The following is a 27,822-nucleotide window of genomic DNA, read 5'->3' on the forward strand; positions in this document are numbered from 1 at the left end:
TACATGTCATTTTGTGCACAAGTAACAATGACTGAATCAAAGCCATAAACAAATTAGTATAATATATTTAAAAACTCCTGCAAAACATAGGCAATGCAGTAGTGGCAAAATAATGCACAAGTTGGGTTGTAATGGGAAAGGAGAGCGGACATATTGAACTACTGTATTGTGTTGAGTCTCATCACCTCTTCCAAACTTTTATCGGTTTGAGTATTCACCCTGCCTTCCCTGCCCCACAAAGGGCAAATAGTGGCAACTCCCAAGTGATGTGACTGGAGAGGTGGGTTATTTTGGTTGCAGATCACTGTAAATTGGAAGAAGAGTAGGCTAGAGAAGAAGAGGTTATGGCAGGCCAGCTTGGGGATAAGAACACAGGCACAAATTTTGACAAGTATAACAGGGAACCTGAGCCCCATTACTAGGAAGCATGGTGGCTCCTTTAAGAACAGAACTTTCAGGGCACAGCAAGCCGGTAGAGCCGGGGTTAAAAGCTGAGCCTGGCTGGCTGGTCAGCTGATTAGGGCGTCAGGTGACCGGAAGAGAGCTCAGGCCAGAGCTATATAAACCCTGGTCTGAGCTGGTCAGAGGGGGCTGGCTGAGGGGGTGGACTCCTGAGAACTCCCAGAGAGGCTGTGGCAGTTCTTCAAAGGAAAGCAGCAGACGGTGGGACGCAGAGCCACAGAACTGTAAGCAGGCAGATTGCCTTCTTTACCTTTATTTTGTTATAGTCCAGGGGCTTACTGTTTATGTTGTATTTGTAAACTAGTGATTTGTGGCTGAGGCTGTAGGGGAGGAGGAGGAGGCCTCATTAGTTTCCATGGGGCACAGCTGCAGAGGGGCTGGGAGCCCAGCGCCAGAGGGGTACAGCAGATAAGGGCCAGGGGCCTAGTTTGGGGCTAGGGCCTTAAAGTCGAGCCTGACACAGTAGGTCTGGCCTAAAGGGGCTAGCCATATAAAAAGGGGATGAGGCCAGATGGCCCGAAACACCAACAGAGAGTCTGGGAAAACTGTATGGGGCTACGAGCCCAGAGCATGCTAAGGGACTAAAGCCTCAGAGCCTGGCCCTGTCTAGTGGGTCTAGGCTAGTGGGCCTAGCTAGAGAGAAAGGGGCAGAAGCCGAGTAGGCTGAAGTCCCAACAGAGACATACAGCTCACACCTGCGAGGCTTAGGGCATATTAAGGGAAGGTTGGAGCGTGCAATTAGCCTTTAAGGCAAAAGCCCCTCACCTTGGTGAGTGAGAGCATAGATCTTGCCTGGGAAGCCCTGGTACAGCCTCTTCTTCAAGAACCAGGGAACATCAAGTCGTGGCAGGAGAGCGAAGTGGAGTTTGTTCCCAGAGGAAAACAGATATCAAGGGAGTTTGGGGTGCCTTCGTAGGCTTTAAAATGCCGCTGAAGATGCTACCCTGTTACAACAAGGTAATACACTATGCAAAACAAGTCAAATGGCACACTTTGATCTCTCTAAAAGTCATTGGTTTTCATAATTTACAAAACTACAAATGCACATTTCAACGTGGAGTGAGACAGCTCTCTATAATGTTTTTCTAAAGTGCCCATCACCATTGTACATAGGTCCCAACAGAATCATTAATAAGGAGCAAAACCTCCAGAACCAGCATATAACCATTAAAGTTCTCCAATGCCAGCGCAGGTGTTTGCACTAATATATTAGAAGTAGCCCAGTAGTGGTTCTTGTAAATGGTTAGGGGCCAGACCCTCAGAGAGTGTAAGTCAGTGTAGCTCCATTGACATGGATAGTGCAGAGATGATTTACATCAGCTGAGGATCTGGCCGTAACTTTATAATTACAGCTTTTTTTATTCATTTAAGAGCAGGAGTGCCAAAGCGGTTCCTTGGGGAAGGATGTACATTGGGCAACACAAGGCCTTCCAAAGACGTGACTTTGAAAGCTAATTGAAAGTCACAGCCTGTCTTTCTGCCATTCAGGAGCTACTCAGAAAGGTAATAATTATGTATATGCTAAGAAAAATGTCTATGCACTTAACAATCCCATCAACTATTCTGCATAAGGTCTCATTACACACATGCACCTGCACAGAGTATATGAGAAATAGTCCATTACCTGTATCAGATCCTTTTTAGAGGCCTTAAAATGATTATTAAATAGATCTTGGCTTGAGCATTTCTCTGTTTCCTGGTATCTGGAGGATGGAATTTATTCTTGATGCTGCTGTTCCTTCCGTGTCTGCAGCTAAGACTACGACTGAGGGAAATTAGGCTACTGCTTCACATTAAACTAAAGCTTCCTCCTGTTGCTTGGAAACAATGCTGCTGAACTGAAAGAAAGAAAAAAATAACAAACCCTGTGCTCTGGGGTTAGGCTCCTGGCCTGGAGTTTAAGCGATCCTTTTACATGTTGAGGAATTGGGTTTCCAAGCATCTGCATTGCTGGTCTGAAACATTGATGGCTGGATGACGAGAGAGGTGGATTTAATCTTTTGTGAAACAATAATAAGCAGGAATGTGGGGTTTAAAGAGGATGGTTAACAGGGACAAAATCCTGGACACATTGAACAAATGGCAAAACTCTTATTGGAGCCAGTGTTTCCTTGCTGGTAACTAAGGCTAGCATTGTGGGCCATGTTGTTAGTTACTTGCCCCTTGGTCTAGTTTACCAGTATATTTGCACTCATACTAGGAAGAATTTGAAAAGCAAACAAATCTCAAGGCAATCTACAAAATGCCCTCCTTGCTACCTTCCAAAATCCAGTAATGATATATTTCACATATGGCCAGTGTCAACAACAAATCATTAAACCAGGTAGGTAAAAAGCAAGTCAGATGGAGTTTATATTTTGGGAAGGCTTATATTTTGCAATTTGTAATATAAGGCTAGATTTGGAATGACCCTCGTAAATACTGTAAACAGCAATTGATGTAGAACCTGACTATAGGACTTGATTATGATGTTGCCTCTGCTAGAAAACTGTTGGGATGGCCTCAAGAAATGCAGGTTACAAGTCCCCTTAATGTCATATAATTTAGGTTACTTCTAGGAAATCTCCTCTTATTTCACTTCTCTTATGTCATTTAATCTAATTCCCAAGCCAAGTAATAGACTTTTCCAATAGAATCTTTTATTGTAGGTGGTGTTAGTGCTAGTGTGAGACTGGGTTAGGCAGCCAGTGTCTGCTTGTTTGACTCTTACTGTAATTCCATTGTCTTTGATGAAGTTGCTTCTCTCTTGCACTGCTTTAAAAGAATCAGTACTGAAGTTATATAGCTCACTAAATGCTGCATCTGCAAACATGCCTGAATATGGGTTGGCCAGAAGGTCAAATATGGGACTGTGTAAATGGGGCTGAGTATGTATTCTGCATGAGGGACTGAACATTGTTTTTTCATGTATACTTTGCTGGCCAATTGTATTCAAGCAAACCTTAAAAGGAAAGGCTTGTGTGACAACATGTACCATAGAATGGTAAACCAGCCACAAAGATGTTCCACATCTAATATAGAATATTCTTGTGGCTGGCTTGTGTGGAACCTTAAATTGAATGTGTGGCATGCCCAGGCCTGGTTGGAGACCCTTGGCTGCCCCAGCTCCCATGCTGACAATTAGCTGATTGTTGGCATAGGGACTAAGGCAGCCGAGGGTCTCGGACTGCGCTGGGGCTGCCCAGGGAGTCTGCAAGTATACTTGGTTCCCTCTGCCTGGCACTTGCAGACCAGTGCCTCTGGCAGCCCTGAGTAGAGCTGTGCTGTGCATAGCTTCCAACTTGTAAGTGCAGTTGGAGCCCAGGATCATGTGCTCAGGTTCCACATGAGCTAGCAAGTTGAAAGGGTGCGTTTGGTATCTGATCCCTCGTTCCCAGAATTATGCCTCCTGCCAGAACTGACTCTACGGGTGTGCGGGGCCTGTGTGGAGCAGGTGGGGGGATGGCAAGTGGCTGGAGCAGGGGGTGGGGGGTGGGGAGGGGGATGGCGAGCAGCTGGAGCACGGAGCTGGGGGGGATGGCAAACAGCTGGAGTGTGAAGCATGGAGTGGGGGGGAGGGTGAGTGGCCGGAGCGTGGAGTACGGGGGAGGATGACGAGCAGCCAGAGTGGGGGTGGGTGGCAGCAGCTGGAGTGCAAAGTCAGCGGCGTGCGGTGACCACGCAGAGTGGTGGTGTCCTCAGTGGGGCCTGTATGGCAATGTCCATGGGCCCCCCCAAAGTGCAGGGCCTGGGGCGCTCACCCCAACTCGCCCCCTCCCAAGAGACAGCTCTGCCTCCTGCCATGCACTTGTAGCCTGGCAGGACATACAATTGTTGGGATCTGGGATCAGGTCCCATCATGCCATTGTCTGCCAAGGGCTTTAATCTTCAAGATCCTCCTGTAACATGCTGTATGCGAACCACCAGTGCTCGTATCCAGGTCCTGTGTGTTGCTTATGCACTTACTTATCCACCCAAACCTTTGCTCCCTGAAACAAAGCTGCAATTCTCTGACAATCATGTGCTCCCAGGAACTGGAACTTCTCTTAGAAAAGCGTCGTGTACCACAAGGCTCAAAAGAAAAATCTCAAAGACACTGGGTTTTCCTGACCGGCAGTCACCACTGCCACTGCCAAAAGGACAGCGAAGCAGTTAACTGGGTTGGCCTGAAGTCAGGCACATCATCCATTCCCTGAACATACCCAGTGGCTAGCTGAGGTGGCGTGGCCCAGATCGTAGAATCACAGAAAATGAGGGTTCAAAAGGACTTCGGGAAGTCTCATGTAGTCCAACCCCCTGCTCAAACCAAGACAGTACCTAACTAGATCATCCCAGCCAAGGCTCTGTCCACCTGGGTCTTAAAAACCTTCAAGGATGGAGAGTCCACAATCTTTATGGGTAACCTGTTCAGTACTTTACTACCCTCCCAGTGAGAGTTTTTCCCAATATCTAACCTAAGCTTCCGATGTGAGGGACGCCTTTGAATGAATGTTATTTAGGTTGATGAGGCTCTTTGGGGAAATCCGGTATCTTTTATTAGACCAACTCAAATAAGTGGACAAATTCTTCTTAGCAAGCTTTCGGGTACAAACACCCTTCATCAAGCTGAGGAAGCGTCTGCAGATGGCCTGTGCTCTTCCTGGGTGGAGTGGTAAAGCAGCCAGAGGCCTGTACATGTTTATGCAAGGAAGCCAGGCACTTAAAATGTAATTAAAAAAAAAACAAAAAAAACAACGTATTTCAGGCCAAGTTGGCCAAATCAATTCCTAGTCTGTGAGTCAGTCCAGAACCAAAACTGGCCTTACTACTGGCAGACATCCTCCACCCCCACCTGGGGCTTCAGGTGCTCCCAAATCCTTTGGTGGACATCCTACTTGCAGACCCCAGCCTAGAGGTGCGGGGTGCGGAGTTTCGCTTGCCCTCAGCCCTTAGGGCCCAGGAGCAAGCTAGGGAGGAGTCTCCCACTTCCATAAAGTGGGCATAAAGCCAAAATTAACTCTGTGCCGCAGCGGGCTTGCCACCGCCATGGCCTCAGCATGCCCCACCAGCGGCAGCAGCCGAAGCACGACCCCAGGGCCTGGAGCAACTCGCAGCCCGGCGGGGCGGGGCGGGCCGAGGCCGAGGCCGAGGCCAGGAGGGGGTGGGACTTCCCCTCCTCCCCGCCCCCGGCGCGGCGCGGCGCGGCGAGCCGTTGGCCGTCGCGTCCTACGTGACGCGGTTCAAACTGGCGCGGCGGGTCCCGGCGGCCGCCTGGGCAGGGGCTGCCCTGATACCTCCCGGGCCGGGCCGGGCCGGGCCGGGCCGTGGGTGCGCGTGGGGAACTGGGGAGGCCTCCAGAGCAGCGGTGCTCAGCGGGCGGCCGGCGGGAGGAGCCCCACGTGCCAGGGGCGGCCGGGCCAGGCCGGGGCTGGGGAGTGCCCTGAGCTCTCTGCCAGGCAGGAGCCGCCCCCTGGCCTTCCCTCTAGTCAGACAATGGAGCTGCCCTGAGGCTCTGAGTGGGGAAAGGCCGGGCCCTCACCCACCTCTTCGCCAGGGCGTAGAAGTGGCCCCTAGCACATTGCCAGTGCCCAAGGGCTTTGCCACCTTTCGCACTTTAGGAAAGACAGTGCCAGCGTGTCACTGTAGGAAAAATGAAAACTCCTTTTTAATCCTTTTGGCATCCATATGTTGGCAGGGGGGGGAGTGTTGCTCGTTGGTGTCGGCGGGCTTTGCTTTCTGGAAAAAATGGCAAGCGCTAACTGCGTTGGGTATCTATCCCCGATCTGTTGCAGAGAAACGGGGCTCTTCGGCCATGGCGTCCACGGAAAGCACGGAAACGTCTCTCTTCTTGCTAAGCGGCGTGCGAGAGCGGATGAGGGAGAAGAAAAACGGTGCTCTAAAGACCGCAAAGCTGAACGCTTCCATCGTGTCGAAGATCAAAACTAAAATCATAAGTGAGTGAGCGTTTGTTTGTACTCAATTAGCATTGAGAGGCCCTAAGTAAGATCTGGGCCTTGCTGCAGTAGGAGCTGTTAGCCCAGAGTTGTCTGGCCAGTGAGTGTGTTGTTAAAATGTATAAAATGGGGAGAGAAGAGCTGCTATTGCCCCTTTCACAGATGGGGATTTGAAGCATGGAGATGTTAAGTGACTTGCCCAAGATCACTGAAAGTCTGTGGCAGGGCCTAGAATTGAACACAGGTCCTCTGAATCCCAGACCAGCACCTTACCAGTAAAATCAGTCTTTAGTTTCGCAACAGTAATTTGATGGCTGAACAGGACTGTCCTTCTTTCTTCTCAGATATGGAGGGATGCACTTCATAATGCAGTTGCTTTCTCTCAGGCTTCTGTTAGTACCATCCTACTTGAAAACTAACTTTGAACAGTGTGTTCATTTCTTCAGTACAATGCAACTTCAGGTACTGATCCTGAAATGTTTTCTGCAGGGCAGAAATAATGCCATCGAAGCCAATTTGTCTGTGCAGGACACAGGTATTTAATTACATGAAAAAGGCCATGGATCAGAGCTTCACATCATACATACTCCTTCAAGTAACTTGTGTCCCAGACTATCCCGTGAATGTAAAATAAGTAGTGAAGTTCGAATAATAATAGAGAGATGGGGAGGGGAGAGCTTAAAAGTGGGAGAAGGGTAGATAAGGTGAAAAGATGCAGGAAGGTTGTTCCTATTATGGCAGGAACTGAAAATATTTCACAGTGTGACTGGGTGAAGGGAGACTGGCTCAATATAAATGAAAGTTGCTGTGAGCTTGATTTGTTCTATGAAAGTTCACTGTCCTCTCCCCCCTTCTTAATGAACTGGGACAATTCTGAAAATCCCTACAGTGGATGGGGAGTCACTGGTGCTGTCCATGGATTAGCAATGTTACTTTGCTGGTGATGTATAAGAGGGGGGTCTGTACATGTGCTAGTTTGTACGCTGAGATTAGGATAGGCCACAGAAAACACCATTATAGTAAGAGTGGCAGAAGAGGCACAAATGAGAATGTGGGTTCTGATTGCCTACAGAAGTGTATGTGGTGGTCCCTGGTGCCTGTGCAGAGCCTCACTGAGATGCAGAAAGGTAGCATTTGGGGCTTTGATTACTGTAGATTAGTTCTGTAAGGGGCACAGCATTAAGAATTGTGTAACAAAATACCTATTTGTTCTTTTCCCTGTAGACAATTCTTCTACCATAAAGGTCTCCTTAAAACGCAATAATAAAGCTCTGGCCTTGGCCCTCAGTGCTGAGAAGGCAAATACCCAGAGGCTGGTCTATGAGAAGATGTCACTACAGAAGGAAGTGGAGAGATGTCACTTTCAGAATGCTGTGTTGCGGCAAAAATTATGTTTTCTGGTATGAGACTAATGCCATGACTTCCACAGAGACTACCAAGTAGAGAGTACATTTGTTTAATTTATTTGCCCCCTCTCCCTCCCTGTCAAAACATACCAGATTTTAATATCTATTTTCTCTTTTAAAAGGTACCATGAAACCTTGATTCCATTCTCTCTTGTAGCTGGAGTTAAAACACAGTTCCATCTTTAATGTAGATGGAACCTACTTTCACATCCATGTTCCCCTGTAAGGTTGAGTCACATTTCTGTCTGCTCTAAATTAAAACTAAAAGTATTTATCTTTTAATTTAAGTCCTTGTTTGATACAGAATAAGACTCTTAAAGAACTAGAGGACTTTATGAATGGTAACCTGATGACTGCAATTAAGATGAGCAGACTCTCTGAGGTAAGCTTTCAGGATAGTAGCACTCTGTGATAGAAGGAATGTGTCTGGCTTTTTATCTAATGACAATTGCTGACTTCATTCTTCGAAAAAAAATCTTACTGGTCCTGCTTATTGAGAACACAATGCAGCATTTTCATTGGTGTCCTTCCACTCTAAGCTGCCCCTCTCCAGTCGTTTTGATTTATCTTTTCTGACTTGGCAACTACAAGCATACAAGGGCTCAGTTGGAGATTCAGCTTGTACTGGCAGAAGAACACCTGTCAGTAGAAGCTGTAGGCTTTTACCATATTTTCTCTAATACTACATGCACCTTTCCCTTATACTGCTTCTGGAAATTGGGGACTGCATTATAAGTGAGGAAGTATGATAATAATAGTAGCAGTTTCTGCCTCTGCCAGTGTAGGTGGTGGGAGAAAGTAATGCTGCAGGACTCCCTAATTGTTGGCTGTGTATATTTCTCCCACCACCCACTTTGGCTGAGGCTGTCAAGGAAAGAGGTTTTTTTTTTTTTTGTTCTGCCTCTTAAAAGCAAGGTTCATGTTGTATTTGGGGGTGTGATGTATTGAAAAAATTGTAATGGTTTTGGGGGTGATTTTCACCTGACACATGCATTTAACTAACAGTATTCATGCCAGCAAGAACTTGCAGTGTAGATCAGTTTACATCTGTGTAACTATTTGAAATCTTCACTTGGTACCAAAGTAGGTACAGTCTAAGGCCACACAGGAATGGGAGTAAGAAAGGCTGATATAACCGCATCCACACTAGGGATTGTACTGTTTTAACTATTTTGGCAAACACCGTCATGCCCCTAACTACTATGATGGATATAATCTGTGGGTAGGTCAGGCCTTCATTAAGTGTGAGTGAGATCCCAAGTCTGGTATCATGACAGAATACAGGTGGTATTTTCTCCCAGTACCACACATGCTTCAAGTTTTCCAGAGTAGTCCTCAGCTAAAAAACATTTAGCTGTCTGGGACAGGGACCATTTTCCCCTTTCCTTGTTTGCCCAGTGCCCAACACAAGGTCCTAGTTCCTGATTAGGACTTCTGTTTGCTACCACAATACTGTAGTCTACAGTGAAACAGTTTAACTATGAAGACATTTAAATTACTATCATTAGATGTCAGACATGACAGCACTGTAAGCTAAATGCAGAGAGTTCATGGATCTCTTGGAGCTGCAGTCTCACTGAAACAATATTACATCAGTTCAGGTTTGGAAAGCAAACTTCCCCTTTATAAGAGCTAGAAACTTGTTTTAGTTTTTTTTAAATCAAAACTTAAACTTTTCATAAAGTGATTATGTTCCTCAGAGGCATGTCAGTGCAGTCTCCTGGCTCCTCACTTCTGGCTTGTTCCATTTTACTTTTGGAGAGGGCAGTGTCCTATATCTTTTTTTCCAAATAACTCCAGAATTCCCCCTTTTTTTTAAATGGGAGAGTCTGAAAATGCAAGTTTACTATTTAAAGTACTGTATGTTTCCACTATTGGCATCCCAAAAATTAAGTCCAGAATCAGAGCTTCTCTTACTCTGTTGCACTATAGTACATAGTTGTTATGGAGCTCTTAACTGGACTGTTCCATTGCTCCATGCTCTAGTACCATATGAGGTCTCAATTATCATCTAGTCAGAAAGATAGTGGTGCTGAAGACAGCTGGCCTGATGACCTCACAGATGGGCAGCTTGGAGTATCTCCACTTGTCAGGTAAGCCTGAAAAGTCAAATATGGTTAAGTTTCATCCTGGGTTTTTATAAATCTGATCTGTGCCTGCTTGTTTGGAATAAAGAGGGGAAAAAAAAATTGGGGTGTAAATGTTGAGACTTTTATTTTTTGGTTCTCAAATCTATGGTGAAATGTATGTTTAGAATAAAAGAGCTGCATCCTGCTCTCCAGTTAGCAAGTCTAGAGAGTAACTGCACTGAAGTGAGACTACCAAGCTAAGCACAAAATCTCAGAGCTTTGCAAAGATCTCAAGTTACTTGAAGAATATTTTGCATGTTGGAGACTCCCCACAAATCCAAGGAAAACTGTCGTCATTTAATTTAATCTAAACAACACCCACAACGTCTAGAAACTCACCATCACTTTCTGTGGAGAAGAAGTTAAGCATGAGAAGTTCCCAAATATCTTGGCATAACTCTCTATCAGAGCCTTACCTTTCATGAACGTCTACGGAGTGTTGCTACACGAAGGAAAGCACGAGTTAACCTTGTGCATAAACTGGCCAAAACAACAGGGGGAGCAAATGCAACCACACTTTGAACGGCTACTTTAGCACTGGTTTTCTCTGCAGCAGAATATTGCTCCCCAGTCTGGGGCAAAAGCATTCACACAAAGATTGTTGATACACAGTTAAATGCAGCTATGCGGATTACATCAGGAATGTTAAAAAGTACGTCATTGCCATTGCTCCCCCACAGCTCTGCTGCAATGCCACATGCATGAGAGAATACCATAAGGTCATCAGTAACCCAAACCTTCCAATCAACAAGGACATCACCACGCCATCTCTGGGTAGGCTTAAATCTAGAAAACTTCTGGAAATCTTCCAAGAAGAAATGATGATGATAAGAGCACCAAAGAACAATGGAGGGAAGCCTGGGCAAATACAACCTGTTGCAGAAATACATAGTCAGTGACCCTACAATCCTCCAGCCAGGATTTGACCTACTGAGAAAGATTTGGTCCTTCCTGATTCGGATGTGGACACCTCATGGAAAATGTGGATGCCTACTCCATAAGTGGAGAATCAAAGACAGTCTGGGTTGTGATTTTTCAGACAGTGCAATACATCGTGAACGATTGCCCAATTAGATCATTTAATGGCAATCTAAAATCAATCCATGCAGATACGCCTGAAGCAATCAAATTTTATCAAATTTAGATATTAATCTATGAATGTCGTAATCCTAAAATGTCATACAAAAGAAGCAGCTCCAACCACTTAATCTGATAATTACAAGGACCTACTGGGTGCATCTACATGTTCATTAATGCACAGTAGTTACTGCACATTTAATTTAGTACTTGCTTAATGAAGTAGTAGCTAAATGCGCAGTAACTAGAGTTACTGTGTAGTATCGCCAGTGAACGCCTTTTTAGTGATGCTACTGTGCAGTAGCCTAATACTGTGCACTAGTGTATTAACACTGTGTTGTGACGTGCTACTGTGCAGTGTTATTAGGCTACTGTGCATTAAGCATCGCATGTAGACACACCCATTGTGTAGAAACTTTAATGGTTGAATTCGGAGGAGGTCAGTGTCATCATTGCCTCTATTCCCTCGTGGGAAAACAGGCTGGGACAGTGAAGTGACTTGTTCACAGTCATCTAGCAGACCAGTGACAGAGCTGGAAATGGAACCCAGATCTGAGCATCAGTCCAGTGCTCATCTGTGAGGCTACAGTGTATGCACATGCATTTCAGTTGCATATCCAATTTGCTGTTTCCCTTTGTTTCTTTTCCATTTAGCTATTCCTTTTTCTGCTGCCTATTATTTTCCCAGTCTTTGTTTCCTGCCTCTCCTGCGCCTTCTTCCCCCATTTTAGGCTTATGCTTCTCCCTTACTATCTTGTTTGAATAGAATGCACTTCCTGTCCTCCTAAACTATCCTTCCTTCTCTTTCAGGTGCCTTTATGTGAAAACATGAGTCCTCAATCTACTTCTTACTTTTTCGTGCACTACATGTAGCCTCTCCTGTTCTCTCCTGTCTCTCATCTTTAGATTGCAGATACGTTGAGGGAAGAGAGATCTTATAGATTCAGTCCTGTGAACACATGGAACACATGTTGGTAGCATAGTTTACTTCTCTCTGTAGTTTCATTTTGTCCCCTTTGCAATTATACTTTGTATTGTTAATAATCTGTGGCCCTAGTCCAGTAGAATACCTCAGCATGCATGTTTAAGTATACAGAATCAATAGGACAAGCCAAGTGCTTAAAGTTTTATACATGTTCAAGTGCTTTCATGAGTTGGGACCTTTGTTGCTAAAATGATGTGTATCTTTACAATGCTGTATAAGTATATTCAGTAGGAACCTGGGCACAATTGCAGTTTAGGTATGTGTTTTGGGAAGGCAGTCACAAATGGAATCTGTCTTGAAATAATATATTTGAAGATTTGTTTCCTGTCAAGTTGAGAATTCTGGTCCTGGTATAATCACATCCCTAGAAATTGCTGTTTGAACTGTGCTCTGTATGACCTTGGTTTCATCATCCTTCTGATTCTTTTTCCCTCCTGCAAAATTTGTGTCTTAAGACAGAGACACATTCCTTCCCTGTATGCAATTGCAACTTGGCAGGAACCAAATTCCACTCAGCCAGCTTGTGTTCCTCTTTATTTCTGCCCTTTATATATTCAGGAATGTGCTTAAAATTATGTGCTGTCCAGTGCAGGGATGGAATTTTGTGCTGGTTTGAGGGGCATGTAAGTGTTGGATCATATGCTCCGTTGTTGCCATTTCCTTTTACTGTCAACCTTGTCTCTCTTCAGACCTTTAGCAATACCAATGCGAATCCCAGTCTCTGAGGTAGAGGATGGAAAAAGGCAAGGCAGCAGCTGCAGAGTAGAAGTGCAGACCTTCCCAGTAGGGATCCAAAAGTCCATTCTAGATGACCCGGGTAAAACCACAACTGTTGTCTTAAAGGAGCCTTCCCCTCCACAAGATGTTCAAGAGACCTTACAGAGCTGTGAGAAAAACACACAGGAATTGAATGAAGTAGGCAAAATGGAACCCTTTGTTGATTCTCATATTGTTTTTGGAGGTAAATTGCATCTTCATCTCTTTTGCTTGAATGACTTGTCATCTGTTTGTGCTTAGAAATAATGCTTTGTCATGCAGTGTAGAATGGTTATAGACTTAACTAGAAGCTGATATGATAAATTTATCCTCTGGCTGTATTGGTATCCCAAGAATGACATTATTGGAACAAATCTGTGGTTATACAAGACTTGTTTGTCAGTTTGCTACCATATTGTAGCCGCATGTGGACTTCATGCCTTATAGGGGTTCATCTTGGACCTCTCAATGGGAACTACCAATACCTTCTCTAAGTGTTTACAGAGAGAACTTGTATGCCCTTGTTTCCAAAGCATGCAGCCCTTCCTTTTTGTGCCAAAAAGAATCTCTGTTGGTTATTGAAAATGTATCATCTATAAGCAATTCTGATCCTGTCCAGGAAGTTGCATGCTTACCAGCCAGTTTGCTACAATATAAACCATGAAAACTTTGCTCGGAATAGAAGAGCTGATTTTCCCTAAGGGTTATTGTTCATGGCTTCATCCTACTGCTGTATTATTTTTGTCTAACTTGGTGACTGTGCAAATGGGTCTATTTGGGCAATGGAGACCAGCCTAGTACTCCTCTGAGGAACTATTTTGAAATTATACAGAGTGTGTAGCTAAGAAATGTGGAGCAATATTCTTTCCAGCAACTGACTTCAGCATGAATGCCGAGTTGTAGTGGATAATGAATCCGGATCCTTAGCTCTCTATTGAGAGAGCTTTAAAATTACAATAAAATCTAAGAGCTATTAGATGGCAAAAACTGATATTGATTTGTTGAGTTCAGCCCCTAAAAATGGGAATAAATGATAGTTTTCCATTTAAAACATTACAGTACCAGATGTTTGTACAGCCCCTAGAATAAAGGGGTTCTGATCTGTGACTTGAGGCTCTTAAGCACTATTGCAGTATAAATACTAACTCAGATCTGGATTTTGAACATCCACAAGATTTCTACTTGGAGAAGTTGGGTTTTGCTTTGAGTCATTCCTCTGTTGAAAGATGAGCTATATAAGCATCTCTGCCACACACATGGTTTGTAAATTCTCCAGTAGAAAAGCACTAGGTTGTCTAATAAGAGCTGTCTTGCCTTTGAAGCCATCTGTATTATATTATGATGACCAAATATGTGAGTTTGTGGGATTTTATGGTTCTGGGGAAAGTTTGTTTTTATTTATTCCATTGCCTTTTGCTAATCAGAATGATCATTCACTGCAGAATCCTCATCCTGTATCCAGCAAAGTTCCCAGGATTTCCCAGCATGTAACCTGGATAATAATCCTCCATTACGCCAGTTGGAAGAGCCTAGAAGACCATGGAGTGACAGTGTGACACAATTGCATGGACATGTTACAGAAAGGAAGAAACGTTCCACTCTTTTTACAACAAGTACGCCATCATCTGTTGTGGATTTTAAGCAAGCCATTATACCAGATCGAATGTCCAGCTGGAGCACTGGTAGAGACAGCAGTGCTAACGAAATAAATGTGTCCATAAAATTGAGCACTCCCTGTCTTGAGAATTCACTTTATCAACCTGATAGCCCTCTGAACTTGGAATCCTTGAATAAAATGCTTGTTGTTGACGAGCTGCCACCAGAGGAAACGGTATGCGGAGCTCACAGGAATCATAACTTCAGTCGATTTGTTACAATAGAGGGAACAAATGAAAGTAACAGCAGAGCTATTGAACCTCCACTTTGTGGGAAGATCAGCACAAAGAAAAAGAGAGCTGTGAGTAAAAGCAATTCTAAAAGTAGCTCCATCCCATGCCTTAATGAAGAGAGGCCACAAAGTTCTAAGCAGCTCCTCCAGGCTAAAAGTGTGAGCAACAGTAAATCTGAAGTGCTCAAGTCCACGCAGACAGCTTGCCTAGATGCTTTGGAACAGGTGACCTTACAGAAAAGCAGTAACTTCAATATGAAGGACAGTACTGATCGTTGCAGTAAAGGCAAAATTAGTAGAAGAACATATGTGGTGAGTGAAGAGCCAACAAATAAGCTGGGAAAAAATGACTCCTTACAACAGGAAATAAATAAAGAAGCTATCAGCGAGAGAATAAGTGTGGAGAACAAGTCCAAAAGTCCAGGTGCTCTCCCATTAAGTGATAAAGCTCCATCAGATGATTCCAGTCTTCAGAGTTCACCTTGCTTGGAACAGGTCTCCAACCAACATGCATTAAAATTGGGTATGAATGTGAAAGGTGTAAAACAAAAAGCAAACAAGAAAAAGAGTGAAAACAACAAAACAGATTCCTCTAGTGAGGAAAAGCTGCAAAGTAGTAAAAAAATGCCAGAGGTCAAAATAAGCAAAAATGAAGACCAAGTGAAAAAAAGTCAGATGGGCAAGAGAAAAACTGGCAAGGAGAATAATTGTTATCCTCAGAGAAATGACGCAGAGACTGTTGGTCCAGGTGTAGATATTCCACGAGCTGAAAAAAAGAAGTATAAGGATTTGCCAGGTAATCCTAAACCTAACAGGAAAACAGACACTGCTGCCCTTTCGCATGTTAGGGTGAGGTTTAGTTCAGTACAGCAAGACTTAGCGGGTGATGAAAATACATCCTCTTGGAGTGCTTGTGGGGACAAAACTAACAAGATTCAGAAAAACTCTGCTATTCAGAGCAGTGAAGAAATTGCTGACAGTCCTGGAGAGAATTTGCTGGAGGGAATCCATAGTGATAGGAGTGCCTTGAAGAAAGAGGTTGCTTCATCAAAGTACATCATTGACCTACCCAAGGCTCACTGTGTGGGTCAAGGGAGTGTTGCGGCTCAGGCTGTTTTTCACAGTTTGGCAGAAACTGAACCTAAGCAGGATAGTCAAATGTGCAAAATGTTCTGTCCTGTTTCAGTCATCAAAGCTGAGCCAGATTCCTACCTGGAGGAACTGATCAGTGAGCCAGCTGTGAATAATTCCATGATGGAAAATCCAGACCTCTTTGATTTCTCCTCTGTGACCCATTCTTCAGCTTTACCCATCAGTCCCCTCAGCTCCAAGGTAACAAGTCTTCCAGGCTTAGAGCTGCCAAGCAATGAAACCCATGATATTCCAGAAAAAGCTTCAACTCCTCCACAAAAGAACCCTGCAATATTCAAAGAAAGCAACCTGGAGCAGATGTCTTGTGGCAAACATAGGAAGGAGAATGCAGAGGCAAACTCTAAAAAACATTCAGAAAATATGTCTTCACAAGGAACTGGTAAGTGGTTGGTTAAAAAAAAAGGGGTTATCATTTATGGCTTACGTATACTGCAGTCTGTAGGGCAGAGGTGTCGAGCATATGGCCCATGGGCCAGATCCTGCCCATGGAGCTCCACTATCTGGCCTCCAGCGCTGCACCTGGGTTTGATCAGACTCACACAGGGCATAGCACATGCCTGTGCCATGGGGTGGGTCAACAGGCGGATCCAGCTTATGGTCCCCCTCCACCTTTCCTGCCTACTTCCCCTACCCCAGCATACCTTATTGGCAACTGCTTCAACTGATCTGGGACCAATGCTGCGTGCAGTGCAGATCCCAGAGTGGCCAGAGGGGCACCATATGTGCTGTAGTTTGGCTGGAGCAGCAGCCTTGCTACATGTGGTGGCCATCCCAGCCCAACTTCCACATGTGGTGCTTACTCTGGTACACGTGCTGCACGTGGCAGCCACTTCATCTGGTCCAGGACCTGTGTGTGCTGCATGCACTGCTTGCAGGCACCACATGCAGCATGGGTCCCAGACTAGCTGGAGCAGGCATTGCATGCAGTATGGCTGTCACTCTGGCTGAACTGTGCCACATACAGTGTCTATTCCAGCTGCTTCAGGATCTGTGCTGCATGCAATGCGGGTCCCAGGCCAGCTGAAGCACTGCCAGATCAGGTATGCTGGTAGAGGAGGAAGGAGACGGGGTCTGTGGGTTTGATCCAGCCTGCTGATCAGCCGCACATCACTCATTTAGTCCACAGGGCCAGATGAGTTTGGCGCCCTTGCTGTAGGGGGCTGGTAATAGTGATTTGTATTTTAGTACAATAAATACTTTCTGTTGTGACTTTTTTTAAATCGGTGGGTCTCACCCTTTTGGAGGCTCAAGGCATCTCTCCATAACTTTTCTGAATTTAGTGGTACCCCATTTAAAAATACATATTACAGTGGATAAAAAAATAACATGATTGGAGGCATATTTTTAAACAAACTGGAAAAAACATGCATGAATAACAGTGATTTTTATTAACAGAGCACTTTTGCCTGGAGGTTCCATGGTTGAGAATCACTGTTCTAGAAAGATACTGTTGTGGCTCCTGTCACCATGGGGTCTGAACACCCCAGATCTTTAATGTACCCATCCCCGGAGTAATATTAAGAGGCACAGAGACTAAGGGTGAGGTTCCATCTCACTCTGAAGGTGTCTAATGGCACTTAGTGGGTTTTAAGTATAAGGTTTAGAAGTTTATTGTTTAATGCAAAATAAGATTCCTTCTCAGAATGAGAGTGTTGTGCAAAATATCCATATATTGCAGAATTCATAATAACACCACAAGTTCTTCCAGCTTAGTGGAAACTGCTTGTTTTTGGCATATTGCCTAAAGAGGGAAGGGATGGTGGGGAGGAAAGTAAGTGAAAGGGGAGCCCTATAAAACAGCTAGAGGGGAGGCTGTCCCTGTAGAAAGGAGGTGACTTTCTAGGGCAGTTGGGTTTCTGCTGTGGGAATAGTCTGGGCAGCGTGGTGCAATGCAGTGCAGCAAAGCCTTGTAGCAGAGCCTCCAGTGGTTCAACCCAGCCTGATCGCAGATTCCTTTCAGGAAGGACCATCTAGAGCCAGGCCCCTGCTTTTGGAGGTGGGGGGTGGCAGGAGAGGGAAAGATTGGCTTTTCCTAGATGAGATGTCTTGCCTATTAACTTCAGTCACAGCTTTAGCTTGTTGCTGGAAAGGAGAGGCAAATGGGTAACAGGCAGGAGCTGTCTCATGCTGTGTGGCTCTGCCTGTTTTAAGCTGACCAGAAAGTCCTAATGAAGGAGCATGTGAAGCACTGAACACTTGCTGTGGCACACTTGGGGGCTCTCGCAGAGACCCAGTTGAAAACCACTACTTTAAACAATGTTGCTTACTCAAGCAACTCTTGTACGTCTGAGAACTGGCTCTAATTTATTTGCATTGTTTTGGCAAAGAATATGATAATTAGAGGCACTGAGATTTGCTATTGGAGGTTTAGATCTTGTAGCTCTTGTCTTAAGACAGGTGCATCAAATAATTTCTTTACTGTCCGAGCCCCCAAGGTCTGCAATAGCTTGCTATTGGAGGTGGTTCGAGAACCTACTTGGAACACCTTCAAGAGAAATTTGGATGCTTATCTTGCTGGGATCCTATGACCCCAGCTGACTTCCTGCCCCTGGGGCAGGGGGCTGGACTCGATCTTCCAAGGTCCCTTCCAGCCTTAATGTCTATGAAATCTATGAAACTCACCTCAGGCCCCAATTCAGATCCAGACTCTAATGGTGGTTCATTCTGGATAGCAAACTAAAGGAAAAAAACTACTGCATACAGGTTAGGGTTTTTGTGTGTGATAGGGCCCAAGTTAGTGTAATTTGTGTTGGGACTTGTTTTAACAGCTAAGTTATGGAATAGGGAAAAATGTGACTTGTAGCATCAGCCTGAGCTCTGGCTTACACGAGATTTTTTTTTTTTCCTGACAGTATAGTTAAGAGTTGTGAGACGATCGTACCCTCTTGCTGGCAGAACCACTGGCTTGGATGTACCTATGCCAATAGAAGAGCACTTTTACTGGCTTATCTAATGGTTTTCAGGGAGGGCCTTGTGCTGTCAGGGCAACACCTTCTGATATATGCTGACTCCTGTAGGGGCACAGCAAAAGTTAGCTTCAGTAGCAGCAGCCCTTCAGCTTTGCTTTTATGAAAGTCAGTGGGATGGGCTTAATCATGGCTAAGTATTTTTTAAACCTTCATCCTAGAGTGATAGATATGAGAGCACTTTTTACATAGTGACTACTTGAATGATTCCTTTTTTGTCTCGTAGACAGTAGCCTAAATACCAGTGGGTGATGTGGGCATCTGCCCCAGGTTCCAAGTTAGGATGGATGCTGGAATTGCCCCCTACTCCTGCAGAGACTACACCCCAGCACTACACCTATGCCAAGAACTCTTTAAGATTTTTAAGAGCAACAACCAGGGCAGGCAGAGCATGCAGCAGAAATAGCAACCACTCAGCTGGGGACTGCTTAGGAGTTCCCAGCATGGGTTAGGCTGCTGCACCTGCAGCCTATCCCCTGGCCCCCTGCTCAACCGTGGCATGTGCTTCAGGTGCCAATTATGCTTGTTACATCACTACACATAGACTTCATATGCATCAATAATCCAACCCTTTGGAGGGATCTCTTTGATCATGGAAATATTTTGTTGCCACCTTGCTTTTGGATGCATCAAAATAGCCATTTTAGTAAGGTTAATGTAATGTTTTTGTGGGTTGGGAAAACATACTCAAGGGACTTATCTCTACTTGGGTGCCTCTACATGTGCCATTAGGGGGCAGCAATAAACTATGGAGCTTATTACTCCAAAAAACATTGTTTTGCTTATTGCACCAGTTTTTGCTCCCTGCCACACAGTTTACACATGCACCTGGCCTGTAGGACATTGAGCCAGGTCGCTGCAGCCCCAGTTGGCACAGGACCTGGGGGGGGGGGGGGGGGGGCAACCTGCCAGCCCAGGGCTGCTCCGTCTCGGCTTAGCGGTGCTGCAGATGGGCTGGGCATGAGGGTGGCAGGCAGCCTTGGCACTAAAGCACCCTTGTGCCCCAGCCAGCCAGCTCAACATCTATGGGTGCGCTGCTCTGCATGGAAAAAGCTCCACTTGTAAATACAAGTCCTACTCTGCTGTGGAGTTTATTAGTTTCATGCGCCCTAATAGTGACACACATGTAGATACTGAGATGTTTACTGCGCAGTTAATTATTCAACTGCCCAGTAAATGTCTCGTGTAGATGTGACCCTTGACTCCTACTCTAACTACTAGAACACTGCACATTGGGGGTTGATGGAACTATCAGAGGAGTTGATGGATGCAAAGAGCTGAGTTGTAGCAATATGGGAACTTTGTAGGTGTTAAGTGTTTTTTTTCTGCCTCTCAGAATGGATTTAGTATGTTGTGTTCTCCCTAAATATAGGCATTATCTACCATGTTGTAAAGCCTGTGTGTGTACTCTAAACCTTATAACACGAATATTGAAGCTTGTTAATGAATATTAGAAAGTGTTTTTATGATCATATCTTGTCCATTAGCTTATTTCACTATGTGAGCTTTTTAGGAAATGCTGCAGTTTCCCTCAGATTAAGCATGTAGCATTGGAATTATCCCAGATAGCTTTGATGCCATAAACAGCTTTAATGTAGTTGCTCCTCTTTTACCTGCTTACTACCTCTTTTAACTTGTAAATTCTGTAAAGTAAGAATTAGTTGCATGGCCAAGCCTAGTCTAATGGGCTTTAGCACTGACTGGAGACTGGAGGCAGTTACTGCAATAAAAAATTATCAATAAATTGGATTTTGAAGAATCTGGTTTTAGATAGGAGAGAGCTGGGAAACATCCCAGCTCAGGAGTAGAGTTACGGATGCTGTATTAGCCCACAGAAGAGAATGGTCCTATGTGCAACATTTGAAGAATTCTGGCAAGAAGTTATTTTTTCTCTTCTCATATGTGCAGATAGTATCTTGGGGCTCAGTCAGTGATTTGGAACAACTGAATAACTTTTTCAAATGTAACTATCTTGACAGAGATCAGAGTGCTGCAGGAGCTGACCAACACCAGTTTTTTATTATCTGGTAGCTCTGAAGACGCTTCAGCACGTCCGAGTAGACAGAGGCGGGATCCAGCTTGCTATAAAGAACCAAAACTCAATAGGTTGGTATTTGTTTATCCTTCAAGCTACCTCTTTCCTAAACTTTGTTCTGGAATTGGGTATGTGAGGAAATGGGCTTTTCTTGTATACATGAATTGTTATTTCTAATGTTTGGAATGGCTCTGCTCCCCTCTCATCTCACTTACAAGAAACATAGAGAGAGAATGTCAACACAACAAAAATAAATGGATCCCTGAAATGTGTATATGTCATAGGACCTGATCTCACAGAAATCTGCCTAGATAGATCCTCCAGCCTGCCTGGGATCCCTTTGAAACCAGTGGGAGGCTGAGTGAGAGTCTCTGTGTGAGTCTGTGCAGGCCTGGGCCCTTCCCAAGTGACTGCATAGCTTAATCTTCAGCACTCTCATCCTTTCTATATTTCTGGCCTCCACTTACTTGTACCACGTTGACCATATTGAATTTAGGCCACAGGCTTTCACTGGAACCTGTTAACAAATCCCATGACTTACTGTGCCAGGGGAATGTCTAACACCCTCTTCTGCTAATATAATTACTTTTATTGCCTGCCATGATTCATTGTTTAAAATTAGACTAAAACTCCATTTGCACACATTCCTCTGAGTAAGAGATATTTGAGCTGTGATGTTCAGTCAGTCATGAGGTAAGTATTCAGTTTCATAAATATACTAGACCTATTAGTAAAAAATAATATTTATACTTAATATTCTTAGACAAACATTTGTGTGTATTTATGATAAAGATACAAATCCTATTTTCAGTCAAGTTGTTGTGGAGAATACATGTGTGTCCCCTCTGTCAGAAGACGACTTTAAAGGTTTGATATTGACTTTTCTGTGGGTGCATCAGAATATACAAAGCAAACAATGCCTGCTGATTTCCCTATATTGTGAAACACAGTCCCTCAGTCATTACTGTGAGCAACATTTTACCATTTTGAGGATAGCTCTGTTTTATATTCATAGCTTTCTGTGGAAGGCCTTGCCTTGCCTAGAGGGTTACACCTCTACAGCCTCTTTTTTGGATGCAGTTACCACTATAAAACTCTTTATAGACATAGGTATTCCTATTTTGGAGGTGAGATAAGCTATATCAATATAACACTTTTGGCTTTTACTGATTTAGCTATTACATTAAGACAGGAAGCAAATCTCCAAACCAAAAATAGCTTTAATAGTAAAGCTTACATATACACTAGCTAAGACCAAGACCATAACCATTTGACTTTTGTTTTTCAGCAAATTGAGGCGCGGTGATCCATTTACAAGCACAGACTTCCTGTGTTCCCCTGTCTACAAAAACAAAAGGAAGAATGTATCCAAAGGACATAAGTCCAAGTAGATCAGGTGGAAAGAAAAAATGCCTTCATTGAACTGTATGCTGTGATGTACATGTGTATTAAATCACTGCTTTTAAAACCGACAAGTAAATATTTCCTGTACTGAATAGCTGTCAAATCAAATAGACATCTATCCAGCAACGTTTTGTTGATCAAGTTGTCTTATTTACCTTTGCTTGCTTATGTGTAAACTTGTTAGACCACACACATTTTTTTTTAATTGTATTTTAAAATGTAAATAAAACCACATCATTTTTACTCCTACACACCACAGTAATGTTATTTTATTACTCTTAGGGGCAAGGTTTGTAACTGCTGTGCAGCCCCTGTGTATTAGGGCTGTGCAAAGCTTTGGTCCCTGATTCGATTCAGCCCGACTTGTTGGCCGAATCTCTGAATTGAATCGGGAGACCCTTTAATCTCTCCAAATTGAATCGGAACCCTCTGAACTGATTCAGAAAGATTTGGTGAGTCGGATATAGACACAGCTTTAAATGTTTTTTCTGCATAACTCATGGTACCAGGTGGCTCGTGAATGCTGCGGTGGATGGAGCATTCTAGAGGAGTGTGGGGGGCTCCCCAGTGCACTTGGCAGAAGCACTTTTGATCCGCTTCTGGGTCCGCAGGGGAGCATGCAGGGCCTCCCTCCCTCCCCTGCACCTCCCTGGCTTGGTGACTGGTGCCTCCTGGGTTTGGGGGGGGACACACCAGGGGTTCCCCCACAGCCGATCACTGAGCCAGGCAGGTGTGGGGGGCCCCCAGCATGCTCCCTGGTGGACCCAGAACCACTTCCAGGTTCACTGCCAAGCACACGGGGGGGGGGGGGGGGATTAAAAAAGCATGCCAGTTAATACAGTGCCGGATGGCACAGCTTTTATTGTATTTTAATAACGGGTATACATTTTAAAGGGTACTTGTTAAAGTTAACACACTTAAACAGCTTCAGGCTGGATTGGCCATTTCTGAACCAAAAAGGTGACTCACTATTTTGTACTTAGTTCAGCAGGGTAAATTGGACTTGATTTTCATTCCTGTTGGCAGGATTCCTTATTGCATTGAAGTCAGCAATGTTGCACCCAGGGAAATGTGATGCAAGAGGCAGAAAATGAGCCTGGCCTCTCACTAGTACCAGCAAACTTCAAACTTTGTTAGTCTGATATTTCTAGACTATTCTGAATATTCTATAAATGAGGGTCATAGCCTTCCAATATGAGAAACATAAATAACATACCAGCAAAAGGTTCAAAGTGTCATTGCAATACATGTAACAGGACAGGGAGCATGGAATAAGGGGCATGTCAGAAAGTTACAAAACAGCCAATTTGTTTTATTGGAGATCAGCCATCTCCCAAATTGGGGTCATATGAATTCACAAAATTTTTGCCCAGATCTGAGCAAAATATAGGATGAGGTTGGGGGTGGGGGAATAAAATATTTGTCTAAAGTAAATGATTGACTACATGAGTCCTATAAACCAAACTTCTGGATACTGTCAGTCAGGCTGTGGTGAAATTGAGTGTGACCTTGGGGAGAGGGAATGAATTCAAACAGAACATGTTGTTTTATAGAAATATTGCCAGTCACTTACTTTTTTAATGCAATCCTTCAGAGCCAGTGGTAGTCTCTAGTGTCATTCTATTTGTTGTGCAAATAACCTTGCATGGTACTTTAGTTTAAATTTTCCATATTGTAAAGATCATACATACAAAAAGCAAGCAGAGCTGATTCTTTAATCTGTGGAGGGCTCAAGTCAGGGTCAAGAGTTTCAGCCTGAGTTCTTGTGGCCAATCATTTAAGAGATGCTTCCTCTTAGAGTGCTGATGCTTGTTTAATGAGAACAATTGTATTAGATTCTTGGCTAGTAACTTCATTGATTTCAACAGAGCTACCTCAGTTTGCACCAGAGGGGAATCTTATCCTTGGGCTCAAGTCCAGAAAGGAATTTGATTTGTATTTGGAGGAGAGTTTTTAAAAATAATTAGTTCAAATCATAAGGGAGAATGACATGAGAGTAAAGTTAACTGTGGGCCTCCTGTTCACTTTGGTTGACTTTTGCCAGTCTTATATGAGCAGTATTGTAACTTTTCTCCATGCACTGAGCTCTAGTGCACTAAGTTGCACTAAGCTAGGGACACTTTATTGTAAAAGTGATCAGATTCTGCATTGTAGGACAATCCTGGAATTTTTAAAAGAATTTTGTTGCATCTCTCCCTATTACACAGGGTGAACAGTAGCCATTCTCTGCAATATACTCCTGTTTCTTCCTCTGTCATGTATGGCCAAGTATGTGTAACTTTGTGCTCTATTATCCTGAAGTTTTTTCCAGATTAATTACAGCTTGTAATCAGAAATGGAAAATAGAGTGATTATAGCACACGCCCTTGGAAACCTGTCATGGGTTTTGGGATGGTTAAGTCTTGAATGATTTGCTCACAGCTTCCTTTAGATGGCCTTTTTTCCCCTTCAGTTTGTCCTCTGCAGTTTAGCCATGCTCTTTTGTAAGTGTCACTTCTGAACACAAAGGGTGCTTACAGATGTGGAAAAAAACCACAAAACAGCACTTTACTTTCAGCTCGGTATGCCTCTGCACCGAGCGCAGCACATTTCCAAAAGAGGAATAGTGTCAGTTTGACTTAGCAGATTGAATCAGCTATTGGATACAGCTGATTCAATCTACTATTAGGTAAAAGCACCAAATCCCACTGAAGTGTGAGAGCTATGAAGACGTTGGGGAGCTGGATCAAACTGATATGTCCCCTCTTTTGGTAAAGCGCTGTTCTTTTCCCCATGTCTGTTAGCACCCATACGTGTGTTCTCTTTTCTGGCCAAAGTGGTTTGATGCATATGAGCTGTGCATTGGCCTGGAGGTTGCATCCACTGAGATTTTAACTCACCTGTTCTTAGTGTTGGGTGCAGGCTAAACACCTTTTAGTACTGATACTACTCCACGCTTTTCCTCAATTCCCCTTGAGTTCAGAAAGACTTAAATTCTCCCAATATTCCGTCAACTTACGGCACTAGAGAACCATCACACATGCACCCAAACATACGGAGGTTGGTGCAGGCCAGCATCAGGTAAATGTTGCTATTTTTCCAGTGTCTTCCCCTTATTCTGTGCAACCATAAAGGATAGCAAAGTTCTCCAACACTTGACCAGGAAAATTGCATTGAGCTACTTGATGTTATTGCAATGAGCTACTTGATGTTATTGCAATGCACGGAATTGTGGAATACAGCTCCAGAAGACCTAGCCATTCACGCAGGTGAGTGTAGTATTGACTGGGCATTAGTAATTCAAGTATAGCTTTGCATACTGGGTACTAGTCCTAGTATCTAAACTTGCAGTGAAAACAGCCTCAGTGGTGAAGGTGGCCCCTGTGGTTTTGGGTGATTCTGCTGGCTTTAGAGACATAATGCTCTGAGTCTTGCTTTGCTTTTCTACTCCAGGTGCATCAGTAAGTTGCAAGTTACCTGGGACTGTTTTCAGAAGAGCTGGGTGTCTACAGTTGTAACAGAGGTTGATAAAAGCAGCATATGCTTGGCACTTTTATAGGTCCATCCCCTCATCGGGAGTGACAATAGTAGGGAGCTTCCTTTTTGAAGAAGCAGAGGGAATAGCCTCTTGATTTCCACAGTAGGAGGGGTCCTCCCCTTCTGTTGGAAGCTAAAGGAGTGGCTAGCCTGGTAGACTCTGCCCCACCCATGTGCTGGCATGAGTGGCAACAGAGGCCCCTAATATCACAGCAGTGTATGTGGGTCTACTGCACAGGACCTGCTATATAATTCTAAGATTTTGCCCTAATCATGGCAAACTCCAGGGGGTAAAGGCATAATGAGTTTGAGCCTAAGCCTATAGGGCCCAAGTGCTAACATGCCTTGAATTCCACAGCTTACCTGCCTTCCTTAACTAATTGGATTGTTGCAAAGTAAGTCTGCCAGGAATGTTATGTTTTTAATTTAGATAGTGTTTAACTTGACAGTTCTATGACTTGAGATGGGATTTGAGCTGCTAACTCCTTACTTGGTCATAAGCTAAGCAGAAATCGGGGGGACTTAACTTTAAAATGGTTGTGTCTTAATTTTTCTGCATTTCTTAAATTGGCTGAATGTTCAATGCATTCGATCAGCAACTTCACAACTCAACAGTTAGTATTAACCTAAGCCTTAAGGAAATCTAGATGGTGTGCTGCACTCCTTTTGTAGGAAAAAAAAAAGGCAATACAGAAAGTAAGTAGCAGCTGGAATACTGTTTCATATTACTTCTCCAGGTCAATGCTGCATGGATTGGTCTCCTGTAATTTTTTTTGCAATAAGAGATGACATTTTTTACAGTTACCATTAAACTAATAAGGACAGTTTATAATAGGCAAAAACTGTTTTATTAATAAAACAACTTGTTTAAAATGGCTATGAAGTAGCCTTAATTCCAGCTCTTACTTAATACTGAGGCAGACTTCAATAAGCAGAATGTACAGTGATGCCACTAACATTGATGATTCCTACCCCTCACGTTCACACACAAGAACAGACACAATGGGATATTAGTTCTGGTTGTATTTTAGTTTGTACTAAAAAGCCTTCCAAAATAAAAAAACAACGGATGGATAGTGTTCCACAATAAATCATAATGCTGAATATCAGAGTCACAACGATAAAGGAGAATGAGTAGAAAATAAATCGGGAACTGGGAGAAAGCAGCTTGAGTGAAACACACAGGAACTGCTAGAGGTAACAATTCTTATACTTCACAGAGGAAAACGGGTACGAACCAAATACTGGGCCTGCATCTACATAGACTGCGTTATGGCTTTATCAGACTTCTGTCTGATGCAGAACTGAGAAGACTGTATGTTCATTAAGTGCTCTCATCAAAGCTACAGCCCTGATTTAAGGAACCCTTCATTACCAGGCTACTGTGCCTTGGCTGTCATTAACAAATACAATCAGACCAACAGGAAGGGGTTTACTCTATAGCTGCTACAATCCAGTGAGGTTGTTCAGCCAGTCAGTCAGTGGATGGTGCTGGAGCAGTGAGGACTTTTCCAGTTTTTATTGTCTGCTGTGCATTAACTTCTTATTTAACCAGTTGTTTAACACAACATGTTTTGGTCTGGAAGTGAGACAGATGAGAGAACAATGAAAGAGAAATCATGAAAAAAGGGAACCTCTAGCCTGCTAGGAATGCTTTAGATGCCCTACTGCATTCATTTGGCTGGCCAAATAGAGCCACCCAGGCAGTCTAAAAGTTAAAAGGTACAATTTTAAGTTTCATTAAAAAAAATTTCTAATATTGATTTCTTCTAGAAGTTTGAAGTGTTACACAACAGAGTGTAAGCCAGTTCCCAAAAGGGAACAAGCTTCGTTGTGGCGCTCTTCCCAAGGCTGGACCTTAGAGTTTCGCTGCAGAGGCTAGTTTCAGTTTCAAGTTTTCAGCGAGCTTGTCCATGAACTCAAATGTGCTCAGGTAGTCAGAACGTGTCACACTAGAAGGGGGGGGAGGAAAGAGATAAATAAATAAATAAAGCACTTTAATGCAACCAGGCAGCAAATTGTGCAAACTTAGAGTTAGGCCACTTTCTGCAGCTGCTTTGAATACTGATTTACTTAGATCTGTTTAAATTTAATGAAGGCTGCTTATGAGGGCCACTTTCCAGTGGATCCAAGG

At 43.8% G+C, this 27,822-nt stretch overlaps 2 protein-coding genes across 6 annotated transcripts in view; one reads left to right on the forward strand and one right to left on the reverse strand.

Annotated features, from left to right (window-relative positions):
- The first annotated feature begins 600 nt into the window (after nucleotides 1-600).
- LOC102570509 (shugoshin 2-like) lies at nucleotides 601-22,421 on the forward strand. Of its 5 annotated transcripts, XM_006272771.4 has the most exons (10): nucleotides 601-686; nucleotides 1,839-1,965; nucleotides 6,213-6,374; nucleotides 7,599-7,774; nucleotides 8,085-8,162; nucleotides 9,767-9,873; nucleotides 12,661-12,932; nucleotides 14,170-16,146; nucleotides 20,713-20,839; nucleotides 22,057-22,421. In XM_006272771.4, exons 3-10 carry the CDS (start codon nucleotides 6,233-6,235, stop codon nucleotides 22,157-22,159), a joined length of 2,982 nt encoding a protein of 993 aa, XP_006272833.3. In that variant the 5' UTR covers nucleotides 601-686; nucleotides 1,839-1,965; nucleotides 6,213-6,232; the 3' UTR covers nucleotides 22,160-22,421. The 5 variants fall into 5 exon arrangements, with proteins under 5 accessions (XP_006272833.3, XP_014449703.2, XP_014449702.2 ...); XM_014594217.3 differs by lacking the exons at nucleotides 601-686; nucleotides 1,839-1,965 and adding an exon at nucleotides 5,637-5,748; XM_014594216.3 differs by lacking the exons at nucleotides 601-686; nucleotides 1,839-1,965 and adding an exon at nucleotides 5,775-6,062.
- A 4,275-nt stretch (nucleotides 22,422-26,696) lies between these two features.
- Nucleotides 26,697-27,822, reverse strand: part of IDH1 (isocitrate dehydrogenase (NADP(+)) 1) — a 37,738-nt gene continuing 36,612 nt past the window's right edge. The window contains exon 9 of the mRNA XM_014594218.3: nucleotides 26,697-27,640. Coding sequence (XP_014449704.1) covers nucleotides 27,547-27,640 — 94 coding nt within the window. The 3' untranslated portion in view covers nucleotides 26,697-27,546. The remainder of the gene's footprint in view (nucleotides 27,641-27,822) is intronic.

The sequence above is a fragment of the Alligator mississippiensis genome, chromosome 4 (assembly GCF_030867095.1).
Source record: "Alligator mississippiensis isolate rAllMis1 chromosome 4, rAllMis1, whole genome shotgun sequence".
In the NCBI taxonomy this organism is placed as follows: domain Eukaryota; kingdom Metazoa; phylum Chordata; order Crocodylia; family Alligatoridae; genus Alligator; species Alligator mississippiensis.